At 35.2% G+C, this 13402-nt stretch overlaps 1 protein-coding gene across 5 annotated transcripts; it reads left to right on the plus strand.

The window, feature by feature from the left end:
• Nucleotides 1-5699: 5699 nt before the first annotated feature.
• On the plus strand, nt 5700-11444 carry LOC114314148 (uncharacterized). Of its 5 annotated transcripts, none has more exons than XM_028260604.2 (3): nt 5700-7165; nt 11136-11163; nt 11290-11444. In XM_028260604.2, exon 1 carries the CDS (start codon nt 5821-5823, stop codon nt 7144-7146), a length of 1326 nt encoding a protein of 441 aa, XP_028116405.2. In that variant the 5' UTR covers nt 5700-5820; the 3' UTR covers nt 7147-7165; nt 11136-11163; nt 11290-11444. The 5 variants fall into 5 exon arrangements, with proteins under 5 accessions (XP_028116405.2, XP_028116404.2, XP_082722830.1 ...); XM_028260603.2 differs by having other exon boundaries at nt 5700-7160; XM_082866704.1 differs by having other exon boundaries at nt 11136-11444.
• The last annotated feature ends 1958 nt before the right edge of the window (nt 11445-13402 follow it).

Consider the following 13402-nt stretch of genomic DNA (forward strand, 5'->3'; position numbering starts at 1 on the left):
TGCGGTAATATGTACACCACATGGTGATCCGGAGGACAATGGAAGGTACTACTTGCGTCAGTGCACGTGCTACTATGGTGGAAGCTTTTGTGAATGACCCAGGCAAGGGGTTGGAAGACGTGGAACGAGGGTAATGTGTGTGGCGTGGAATCATTATGTTTTGTTTTGTGTCTGATGTTTTCGTTTCACATGGGAATTGCCCACTCAATTTTGGTAAGATTATGTTTTGATGATACATTAGCTTGTTTTTGAAAATGATATAATGGCATTTTTTTGAGTAACCAGGCTAGTATATCAAGGTTTAAGGTCAATTGTTTGGTGTTACAATGCAGTTATTGTGGTGTAATATTTATGTGTGTGACATTTTTTTTTTAAAAAAATTTATTTGTTTATGAAACAATTTTGCTTGTGTGGGTATGTTTGACATGTAAATAATCAGTTAAAGTCGTGTTTGTGATGTTGGGTTTGCAAACAGATGTTTCTGCAGTCCCTCTAACTGTCATGGTGGTCCTCTAAGACGGGGGATATTTTTGTGCGATTATATAATGTTGATGTGTGTGTGTGTTTTTTTTTTTGTGTGAGCTGACCGTAATGTATGTTGTGTATGTATGTGACCGAATGTTGGTATTTGGTGCTGCGTCCATTAATTGTTGGTAATTCGCTTGCAATGGCTACGCAGCGTCGTAGTGGAGTTCATGCTTGGGAATGCATTGGGAACATGATTACGACTTTGTTTGTTGTGAAGGGATGCGGTTGGAATGCACGTGTTGTGGGATTGTGTGTGCATTTTTGTTAAGAAGTCGTTGACGCAGGGCATGCATGTGGCGTAACCGAAAATAACATATATGTTGGTTAAGCGTTTGTGGGTTACATTAGAATCAAATTCCAGAATGTAACATTTAACCCCGTCTAACATTTGCTGAAATGAGAGCTACAAACATTTATGTAACTACCAATAACGATTCACAAAAAATGTGAATGTATTCCTAAAGATTGGGTATTGCTAAGTAGTTGTAAATAAAGTTTTCACACGAACATTGTACGAGACTGTACTGTTCCATTACCACTTGCCATCGTGTGGGTGCTGCAGTTTGGGTGACACGCAGTGGATGGGGTTGCTCCAATATTGGTGGTCTGCAAAATCATTAATGTTTCGTAAATAAAAGTCATTAACAAGTGAGGAAAAAAAGAGTTGCCGAAAATACGAACGTATTCCCAAAATTTTGTTGTTTCTTGAATTAAAATTAGTTAAAAATAAGTCAATGCGAATAAGTATGCACGAACGGAAAAAGAATTGTAACATTAACACATTAACACCAACCATGATTCATACTAAGTAAATTTATTTGTAACGTTAAATGTTTTGTAAATAAAAGTTATTTAACAAGTGGGGAAAGTAATAGTTGCCGAAAATGTGAACGTATTACCAAAAATTGGTTGTTACTTGAATTTAAATTAGTTAGAAACAGGTAAATGTGAAAAAGTATGCACAATCGAAAAAATTAATTCAACATTAACACCAACGGTAAATCGTACTAGGAAAATTTATTTGTAACGTCAAATTGAAAACGAACTAAGACATGATTGGAAATATTTAAAAATGAAAGAAAACATTAAAGCCATGCGTAATGGGTTGAATTGAACGTCTTCGCGCACTGCTTGTGACACTATATTGGTTCGTTGCATGTTTTCCTATTATGGTTCCCCAATTGTCCGCAACAGCCACACCGAATTTGTTGCTCTTCTTCACCTTTCGATGGTATCCTCTTCTTCTTTGGTTTGCCAGGTGGACGCTGCACAACCGGAGGTAGAATACCATAATGTTTGAGAGTGTCCTGTGGTTTATCAACTGTTGGTATTGGATATATGGCTTGGGAGTATGCTGATTGGTAGTTGGTTACGTAGAAATAAGGTTCAACCAACACATTCAAATCCTTCCCACTATTGCGGAGAACAACTATTGCATGTTCGCACGGGATCCCATTGATCTACCACTGGAAACATGAGCATGTACGCCTACGAATGTCCACTAAAACAGATGGGTGTGAGTGGACCTCGTATACGTCATTATTAGACTGACTGACAGTCCATGATCTTTCCTTCTTGTACGCCATTTCCAATTTGTACTCCATCTTCGGACATATTACACCAGCCTAAGAACTTGACACTCTTCTCTGATCAGACATCTGATTAATAATCTGTGTCTTAATTGCTTCAATTATTTGGGTAATTGGTAAATGGCGTGCTTCCTTTATCCAATTGTTAAATGATTCGGCAGCATTGGAACACATCTCATCGTAACGGTTGCCTCTAAAAAATGTGCGATTTTGATATGTAATGTGTGAGGTGAAATCGGGGAAAATAAGTCATGAACATGGTGTAAGAATAAGTTTAATGTAATTGTTTACGTATTCCGTTACCTGAAATATGCGTTGGCCCAGTGGTGCGGCTGTAGATCTTGTAAGAAATTGACAGCGATATGCCTTCCGGACTGCATGATCACCTGGATTTTTTCGTTGAAGTCAACTACGGTAGGTGCGTAGGCACATTCCCGCAATTTACTTACTACTCCAATACGGTATAATTTGTTGATATATTTCATCTTGTCCTTCAAATTCCTCTGTAAATGTTGCATGCAAAAAGCGTGGTGGGCAGACGGGAAAATGGTAGGCAACGATTCGATAATACCGACATGACGATCCGAAACAAATGTCAGATTCCGGTCCCTAACAACTACGTTAGCCAAATTTTGTAAGAACCATGCCTAATTCGCTGCATTTTTGGAATCAACAATTGCAAAAGCCACCAGGAACAGTCCTGGAACAATAAATTTTTTTTTTTAAAAATAACACAAAAGTGCTGAAATTAGAGTGTATACCACACTGGAATTAACATTCCATTGTGAGTGAAATCAATCACATATTTTGGTGATCCCCCATAATCATGACAAGCACAACAATTACGAAAAACATTACCTTGGTTGCCATCTTTTGCAATCGCTGCAAACAGGTTACCTTTAAACCTACCTTTGAGAAACATACCATCGAGAAATAGTAACAGGCAACAATGGTTAAACTCATCTATGCATGCTTTGAATGATATGAACAGCCTATTAAAACGACGTGTGTTGTGTTTATCGAAGTCAAGATTAATACAACTTTTAGGGTTCTATTCCATAACTGCATTGCTGTACCAATGCAATTGGTCGAATGACACAGAATGATCACCATACAGTTCTCCTTTGGCGTTTTCAACACCCAACCAAGCTACTCGATAACTAATATGCAGACTGTATGCTTTTTTGAAATCGTACTTGACGTCGGTAGGGCGAGTCACTGGTTTGTTATGCACATGTTCTGCAATAACATCTGCAACAAGCTCAGACTCCATCCTCGGGTTTCTGTCAGTACGCACAGTGACTCCACACGTGTGGTCACAGTTCCACTTCTTCAGATAAAAATACCCATTAGCATTCAACACCCTTGCATGGATGGACCATGCTTCCTTGACTCGCTAAACATGCATTTAGCCATAATACGAACAGAGTCATTCTTTCTAAACCTAAATTGAAACCCATATTCGATTGCGTATTTGCTGAGAACCTTGCGAAATTCCGCTGCCCCTCCCTCGAAACATTGCCCAATATTAGTTATGTCATTTGCCCAATTTGCCGACAACAACACCTTGCTAGTGTGTTGGCAAAAATTAGGCAACAAATCAGCATCCTCGTACATATTTGTGACCATTTCCAAGCCATCACAAACTGTGCCATCGTGCCCATGAGCCAGACTCCCACCACATTTGACACCCTATTCTTGACCATAGCTTACTACATCGACATCAATATGCTCCAGCCGAAATGACCTAACAAGACACAACATGTTTTCAAAGTCTGATTCGTTTTCCATTTTGAAATTATCGTATCCTGGAATCTTGAATGATATGGAAACTGAATCAGTTATCAATTTGATGAAGCAACCACACACATGAGCGGTCAATCTCCTAAACGTAAAATCAGAACGAACCATAACAACAATGTTCTTATTCTCATACGAACACAACAACATTATACTGTCACCCATTCCTACACGGAAACCAAAAAATATGTAAAATGCATATGAAACTCATGTTCATCAAGTCTGCAATATATGTATACTATTATTACACATTATTTCGAAATGTAACAAACGAAAACGGTGATAAGAATGATGTGGACGTAGCAATATGACAATAACAGCCCCCACATCAGCCTTCGACCCCCTCACCACAATAAAAAACAAAACAAATAAACAACAAATACATTGCCGTGAACGAACTTGAAGAATGATGCACCACGAAAACCGCAACACAGCAAACACATCACCTACAAAACTTAACCACGTCTTTGAACACCTTCCCCATTCTTCTACGCAAAATTCAAGTATTAATGAACCTTGCCATCCTTATAAATATGGCAATATATGAGACTCCATATCGTCCGTAACGAAACCAATGTAATAAATGAGATTCTTATTGAACCCTCCCAAAAACGTTTCCATTTACCAAATACAAAGGGCACAAATGTCATTAACACCAAACGCACAAAAGCAACATGAGATCTTACCGAACACAAATCTACAAAGAAAGGACTCCAACGTGAATTATTTTAAAAGCAGGACTTATTGGAGTAAAACTCTCCAAACGGGATTTACCAATAATTTCTCCTTGTTTTTATTGGGCTGAACATCTTTTCAGATATTCATCTAAAAACAACTTCGACAATCTTTTTTTTCATGTCTAGACGTTTTCAAAACATTTTTCCAAACAATAAAAAATGTAATAAAATCTAATAAAAATTTTAGTTTTTGCATTAGAATGAATGATATTAAATCAAATTTTTATTTAAATTTAATGAAATTTTTAATTCAACCATCCCTAAAAGGGAAAGTGCCCAAAAAAATAAAATAAAAAAAATAACAATCAGTGTGTTTGGTTTGAGTTTTTTGAATTAAATTTTTTGAAAATTCAATTTTTTGATTTTCGTATTTTTTTATTTTTAGTGAATATTTTTAAAATTTTAAACATTTTTTTTTACTTTTTTAGATGCACCTTACTTAGATGCATCTAAAAAGTAAAAAAATTGTGAAAAAATATTTAAAAAATTTAATAAATATATAAAAATATAAAAAAATATCCTGAATTCTCGTATTTTTTTTTATATTTTTCGCATTTAGTGAATTTTTAAAATTTTTTTTTACAATTTTTTTTACTTTTTAGGTATATTTATGTTATATATGTCTAAAAAGTAAAAAAATTACTTAAAATATTAAAAAAAATTAGTAAAAACAAAAAAATACGGAAAACAAAAAAATAAAATTTTCTGAAAAGTGTTTTTGAAAAAATACAACTAAACAAGTTGAATGATACATCCCTTTAAATCAATGAGCTCTAATAAACTCTAATGACATAAAAAATCAAAAAAAAAAAAAAAAAAAAATCCAAAACACAAATATCTCTATTACAATAAAGGGAAGTGATTCATCCCCCGAAAGGGGGACCCCCGAATCCCCCGAAAATGCCATTTAAGGTAAAAAAAAAAAAAAAAAAAAAGAAAAAAAAGAAAAGAAAAAGAAAACAGTTTCCAGAAAAAGAAATTAGAGGGATTAGGGGGAGAGATTTGAGGGCTCTAAATCATTTTCCTACGATAAAAACCACACCCATTAGATTTTATTAGAGCTCCAAAACATATTTGAAAAACAAAAACACGAACACAAACAAAAATTCAAAACCAAAATAAAAAAAGCTTTTGGTTTTAATCGCTTTCACTTCTTCGCCTCACTCATGGCGGACGTTTCATGCCTTCTTCACCTCCGAGAACACGACGGCGGAGACGACGCCGGCGGTGTCGACGCCTGCTTCGACGAATTATCGCCGCCCAATCTGTCTCTCTCCCTCGGTCCCCAAATCACCACCGTCCATCGACGCGACTCAGATCGAATCCGAGCTATGGACGAAGTTTCCGAGCCGGATTCAATCACCGCCGTCGATCTCTTCGACCGCGAGAACCAGGTTAACTTCGTCATGGACTTGTTCCATCAACGCGTCGAGCAATCGTCGATGGGAGACGACGATCCCAATTTGGATCTGAGTTTCGGGGACATGATTGAAGAGATGAGTTCGAGTCATTTGGAGCTAGATCTAGGGTTAGGGTTAGGGTTAGGATTTTGTGTGGAAAGGCATGGTTTTGATGATGATGATAGTGACGACTACAATTGTGATTTTATGGTCGCCGATTCCGGCGACGAGTTCTTTGTCTCACGGAGGAGCTCCGGTGACTCCTCCACCTTGTGCGGCGGAGGAGAACAGGTTGTTAGGGTTTCGTCGGATTCGGAGGATGAGAATGATGGTCTGGGGATCGATTTGAATGCAGAGGATGATTGTGTGTTGGATAATAATGCTTGTGATGACGATATGAATCTTCGTATTTGTTGGGATTCGTTCCAATTGGAGGATCATAGGGACGCCGATGAAGATTTCGAGTGGGAGGAAGTGGATGGTAGGGTTGATGAGAGAGAAGTTCTGAGCATCTTCTTCGATGCCGATGCAGATGTGGATGTGGATTTGGATGTGGATGAGGATGAGGATGAGGATGAGGACTTGGATGTTTCGATAATTCCGTCACCAGAAGGTTTTTTTGTTGAGGGAGGAGAGGGTACAATGAGGAATTTGGAGTGGGAGGTTTTGTTGAATGTTCATAATTTGGAGACAAATATGGATCTAGAACAGGATGACATACCGTATTTGGGAGACCTCGACGAGTACAATTACATCGCGGAGTATGAAATGTTGTTGGGGCAATTAGCGGAGAATATAAATGCATTGGTTGGAAGGCCACCCGCATCAAAAACTGTCGTTGAAAATCTTCGATCAGTGGTTTTTACTCAAGAAGATGTGGATAATAATAATGTACTTTGCGCGGTTTGTAAAGATGGGATAAATATTGGGGAACAAGCAAAGGAGCTACCTTGTTCGCACCGGTACCATGGGGATTGCATTGTGCCATGGCTTGGCATTCGAAATACTTGTCCTGTTTGTCGCTATGAATTGCCCACAGACGATCCTGAGTATGAGCGGAGGAGGACCCAAAGAGCTGGCCATGTTCGCTGAGAAGCTATTCTAAGGTCAGGTATAATCTTGAAGTTTTTCTTGAGCATTAGATTGTTTTGATTGTAGATAATGATGTTGGAAAGAGTCTATTTCGACGAGGATGATGACATTGTTAATGATTTTGTACGTGATTTGTTAAGATTATATATGAATGTATTTGTTGCTAGGTTGTAATTGTGGGATCTTCCATATATTTCTTTTCTATGATTCATAACTCATCATTTTTTGTTAAAATTCATTTTTCTCTTAATGTTAGGTTTATTCACATTAATGCCTTGTGCTCATAAACTGTGGAAACCGCAGCTAATGGATTAGTTTAGGAGTATTTTTGAATTTGTTTGAGTTGTCAGAACTATGTCGGGTAATGTCGTGTAGCTGTTCGCTGCATTAAGTATAGGGCGAGTTTGTGTCAGCTTCATCATAAATTCTTTTGGGTCTTCTCTTCTTTATTCTACTTGGAGGCTGTAGGCATATTTGTTAATATTAAGTACTTCTACATGCAAATTATTTGCGGTCAAACAAAGAAAATAGTAGCTTTGTTATATCCTCTTTGGTTCCCTGTCTTGAGGAGAGCATTCACCACGTTCAAGGGATGTAATGGGACAGTCAGTGGCGGAAGGAGCAGGTCAAGCAGGGCCATACCCCGCTCCCCTCAATTTGGGAATTCCTTTTATAATTGGCTACAATTTGAAATAGTTTGTCGAAATTTATAAGTTGATCCTGTAAATCTGTAACGATTTGGAGATAAATAGCCTATAATTTCCTCGGACAGTTTTTTTTTGGGTGTGTGTGTGTGTCTAAAGCATTAAGACTCTAAAAATTCCCCAAAAATTTCTTCTTAATTTTTTAGATCACTCTCTTTATTAATCATTATGCAATTAATGCTCTTACTTACTAATTTGAGATAATTTCTTACCATCATTTTTTTTTGAGGTATCAGTTTAGCATAACAAGTAGTTTTATCTATCATAATACGTTTTCAATTCCAAGTCACTCATGAATTGATTCAAATGTGCATGGTATACCAATGCCTCTTCTTAGCTCGTTTGTATGAAAACTTGTTGCTCATTATATGCAAATGGAATCTTGTTGGGAATGGAGACTTAGAAAATGCATGCCATTTTTTATCATAAAGATCCAATTTTTAGGCTCCAATTTCTGAGGAGGTAAAACTTTACCAGTTGTGCCAAGTTCTCCATGTGTGATTTTTTTTTTTTCTTCATATGTTTAGTTATTTCCTAAATGGTGGATTGGCCTAACCAAGGTTCTGAAAAGCGGTTGCGGTCGCCGTCGCCGTAACGGTGGCGGTGACGCGGTTGCCGTAACGGTGACGGTGACGCGGTTGCGGTTGCGGTTGCGGGGTGTAAAGGCCGTAGTGTAACGGTTGCGGTAACCGAAACCGTGAATTTTTTTATTTTTCGCACAATTTGAAAAAAACTTACCGATACACATATTTTTTTTCCATGATCATATTTATTGGGTTAAAAATAAATATTGATCAATTGTTATAATTTTTTAAGTATGATCCAATATATTTCATATTTTTAAATTACTATAAATTGAGTTTTTTACATTTTATTTTAATAATTAATGACTATATTTTACAAAAAAGCAATCACTAACTATTATATATAAGATAAATAATGACAAAAGTAAGAGAATAAATAAGAGCCTAAATAAATATATATACATATACATATTTTAACCAAGTCAAATAGATAATGACCACACTTATTATTATTATTATTATTATTATTATTATTATTATTTTCAAACAATATATAGATAGACACATACAAACAAAATGGTTTCGTGATAGCAGCTGAATAAAATAGCATAGGTCTTATAGTTTCAACAAATTAATAACATGTTCTTCATCTTCCCTCTTCTTTCTCTCTCTCTCTCTATATCTCTTGCTCCTCCATTTTCTTTCTTTATCTTTCCTCTTCTCTCTATCCTTCTTCCCCCACTTTCATCTTTTTTTTGTGTGTTTTTTTCGAAAGAAACAATTTGGAACCGTTACGTAACGGTGCGTAACAGGCCGTTACGGCTGTTACGGCACCGTTATGACCGCTACGGCAGCTGCTACGGCCTACACACCTGTGAATCTCAATCACACTGCAACAGTGGCCGTAACGGGTGGCGGTAACCGCCAAAACCGTTATGTAACGGTTGCGGCCGCTTTTTAAAACCTTGGGCCTAACGGTAAGACTTGCCATTAGCGGTCTTGTTGGCACAAGTTTAAGTCACGGAAATAACCTCTCTAGAAATGGGGGTGAGGTTGTGTACATTTTGCCCCCCTAGACCCTTGTTTTAGCAGGAGCCTTGTGCATTGGATTGTCTTTTTTTTATGCTTAGTTATTTCCTTATTTGAATATGCACGAATGGATCTTGATTTGCTCTTGCACTTCACTGTTGGGTGCTTCTAGTAAGTTTTAGTCTGGTGGAGCTTAGAAACATGAATGTGTGTCATTTGAGTTAAGCCTGGTAATTTATCAAGTACAAGTTAATTTTGTGACGAATTGGTAAGTAAATGAAATCTTAGGTTTTAGTGGTCACAAAACATAGCAGGTAGCTGGGTAAGAACTTTTTGGAATTACTCACAATCATTGATGGAATTTTTTTAAATAGTATATCAGCTATTTTAAGTTTTATTTTTAATTTTCAATAGTAATTAAGAAGTTGAAGTTACTAGAAGGACATGGTCAAACAAGGAAGTCCAGGAACTTGTTCAGTTGAGTTCTATAAATTTCTAAAACATAATAAATCCTAGTTTATATGCGACTAGGCAGAAATGTTTATGCATCATAATTCAACATTTATGTTGTGCTGTTTTGAAAGCATTCTTGATTGTATATTATGCTAAAGAAACACTGCTTTATTTTAGAGTTCAAAACCCGTTTTATATAGATAAGCATCTTGACAAGTGATTTCCTCAATAAAAGTGCACTTGCGCGAAATTGGTTTATGAATAATGTTTGGGACCCCTTTTTGGGGAGACCCCCACTACCTCCACAGTGATGTGGACCAATGATGTGTTTGTATTGTTGTTGAAGTTGTTGTTTTTTTTGTCTCTTTCTTACTTGGACCAATCACAAGTGAGTGGGGGTGATGTTCTGTGGGCGTCTGAATCATTACTGGTTGAGGCAATAATTTGTGATTTCCCTCTTTTTTGGGGGTTGTGTTTGTGGATTAATTTATAGTGTATGGTTAGGTAATCTCTGTGTGTATGTATATATATAGTCACATGGTTTCAGGGAGGTGTTGTGCCACCAGCATTGCATCATGTTCATCGGGTTTGCACCCACCACTGTCGGTTTTTCCTAGTTAAATTTGTGTTGTGTCTTTCCTCATGTATGGATGCTGTTGTTTGTTTTCGATTTCACATGCTTAGAATTATAGAGTTTTAAATGCCATTGAAATATTTTCAAGCAAATGCAATTGCCAGAACCATCCTTGATAAAGATATCAGAGAGAGCTCTGGATTTTCCATCCTTCAATTGATGAACATCTTTGTAGTAGTTATCTGGTCCAACTTTTATCTTAACTGCTTATCAGAAGAACTTTTTTCGGTTTTTGCCTTCGTTTACGCAAATTGTTATAATTTTCGTGGCCTCATGACTTCTGGGTTTTTTTATTCTCAAAACACACACACACACTTTTGGGTTTGTTTTCTATGCCTGTGAAGTCCTAGTGAGTACTAAGGCTAAGTTTGGGAAGACTAAAAAAGTGCACTTTTTGTCTTTTTGGACTAAAAAATTGAGGTTGAAAATATGGATGTTTGGGTTAACTTTTTGACTTTTTATTGAAAAATGTGTAATAAAAAATTGTAAAAATTGATTTGTAGAGAAAAATTTGAATTGGGAGTTGTGCAGCCGTAATTGTTGACTTTTGGTGAATAGTGTTAACTTTTTAACTTTTTGAGTAACTTTTTGGCTTTTTGGCTTATTTGGGAGTTCCCAAACTTAGCCTAACTATGCATAAAACAGGTACATATGTCGTGTGTTGTGGAGAAAGGTATGAAGTTCTATATGTGAAGCACATACGGCTCGATTGCTGTGAAAAGTCTTTTTCCATCACGAATCTGAGAGTAAATTTTTCTGTAGACTTTTGGATAGTAATTTCCAAATTCAATCATTTCAGTTATGCTGTGTTTGGTCTTGGATTTATGAGGGGAAATAGGGGGGGCTTCACATATGGCTCAATTGCTGTGAAAAGTCTTTTTCCATCATGAATCTGAGAGTAAATTTTTCTGTAGATTTTTGGATAGTAATTTCCAAATTCAATCATTTCAGTTATGTTTGGTGTTGGATTTATAGAGGAGAAATGGGGTGTGTGTTGTGAATTAGTTTGAACTTCATTCTCCCCCTCCCCCTCTACATATCAAATTGGTTAATTCACTATGCATAAAAATGAGGATAAATTACCAATAGGTTTTACTTTTGGGACTTATTATCTATTAAATTTTTTAGTTTATATTGTTTTTATGAATAAATTTATCAGTTAGGACTTGTAGGTAAACAAGTCTAATTAATAGGACTGATTGATAAGTCGTATTTCTATATATATTTTTTATATAAGGGATATAAAGGAAATTGCTTATAACTTATTTTATTATGAAAATTTGTGTCAGGTTATTTAAGTGTAATATCTATTTATATCTTATTAAATAAAAATAATTTAAATAAGTCAAAAAAATTTGAAAAAATATGCTCTTGACTTTTGTTTTTAACTGTACCAAACAAGTCCAAAATTATACTTGCAACTATAGAACTCGAACTTGAGCATCACGATTGGTAAAGATGTGTCTCATTCACTCGCCTTTTCTTTAAAAAAAAAAAACTTATTTAACACAAAAATGAAAAATTGAAATTTTTTTTTCTTTATTTTATTTTTATTTTTGGTGGCAAATGCATCAAATAAATACAAAAGTTAACTATTATGTCAAAAGTATGGGATTATCTATAATTTTGCCATACATTGTAATTTACCCTTATGATAGGTAGCTTTTTTTAAATTAAAAAAAAATTATTATGAGCTTCAATTATAGTACCTACTTAGTAGGGGTGTCACTCTTTAGCCAATTGAATCTAGTAAAATCTTTTTTAACTATAGTTAGAATTACGTGCATTTCTTTAGTAATATATAATCTCGTTCACATTTGTGATGTTTACTTTCTTGTTTCCGTTCTGTCTTTCCTCCTACTCATCATCCTTTTTTATTTTCCAATTTTGAACTGACACGATAAAAAATGTGATTAACAACACAATAATTTATTCAAAAAAAAAAAAAAAACACAATAATGCTAAGGGTTAAAATATTTCACATTTTAAATAAATAATAATATGTGACCTAAATTCAATACTTGTACAGTGAAACTCACATTGAATGCAAATCACATTTTTTGTTTTTTGAACATTTGAGTCCGAGTTCTTTGATATTATTCTTAACAATATGATCTTCTTTCTTTAATTTTTCCATCTTTCTAACTTAATGTATTTTTAATTATTGAATTATATGATAATTTTAAGATGTAATTCAATAATTACAAATACAATAAAACAAGAGGATAAGAGAAAAATGAAAAAAAGAGAATTTTGTGTCAAAAAGTTTATCAAATGAACTTTTACATATTTGCTGTCCCTCACCATCTCCATTATGCCTTTTTTTTTTTTTTAGTACCAATATAATTCACTCCTTTGCCGTTGTGCTTATTATTATTAGAATAATGTTTGGGACCCTTTTTTGGGGTAACTCCTTCACCCTCCTTTGCCACGTGGCGGGTGGTGATTGGAGGAGCAGGAAAAAAAAGAAAAAGAAAAAGAAAATGTAACCAATGAGAGAGAGAGGGGGTCAAAGGGGGCGGGGGAAAAAGGGGGAATGAATCATTGTTGTTATTATTATTATTTTATGAAAAAGTCTTCTTGAGATTTTTACTTGACTTCTGACTTGTTGAATTATTGAGTCTATTTTTAGACTCAATTTTGATAATATAAACCGTTCACATTTTAAGATTTGTTGAGTATATGATACTTATTAAAAATCAAGTTGATCGGATATCAGAAAACATGTGTTCGGAAACCTGTTTATTATTATTTTTTTAAAAATGGTTTTCAGTTTGATGATCCGAACACATACTTTCTGATATTCAATCAACTTGATTTTTTACAGGTATGATATACTCAATAAATTTTAAAATATGAACGGTTCGAATCATCAAAATTAGTCCTAAAAGTAGTACCAATAACCTAACAAG

Source organism: Camellia sinensis, chromosome 4 (assembly GCF_055761805.1).
Source record: "Camellia sinensis isolate YWXY chromosome 4, ASM5576180v1, whole genome shotgun sequence".
Lineage (NCBI taxonomy): Eukaryota > Viridiplantae > Streptophyta > Magnoliopsida > Ericales > Theaceae > Camellia > Camellia sinensis.

Bases quoted from the DNA above. Each gene is read 5' to 3' on its own strand.
- LOC114314148 (XM_082866704.1), top strand. From the start codon at position 5,821: ATGGCGGACGTTTCATGCCTTCTTCACCTCCGAGAACACGACGGCGGA.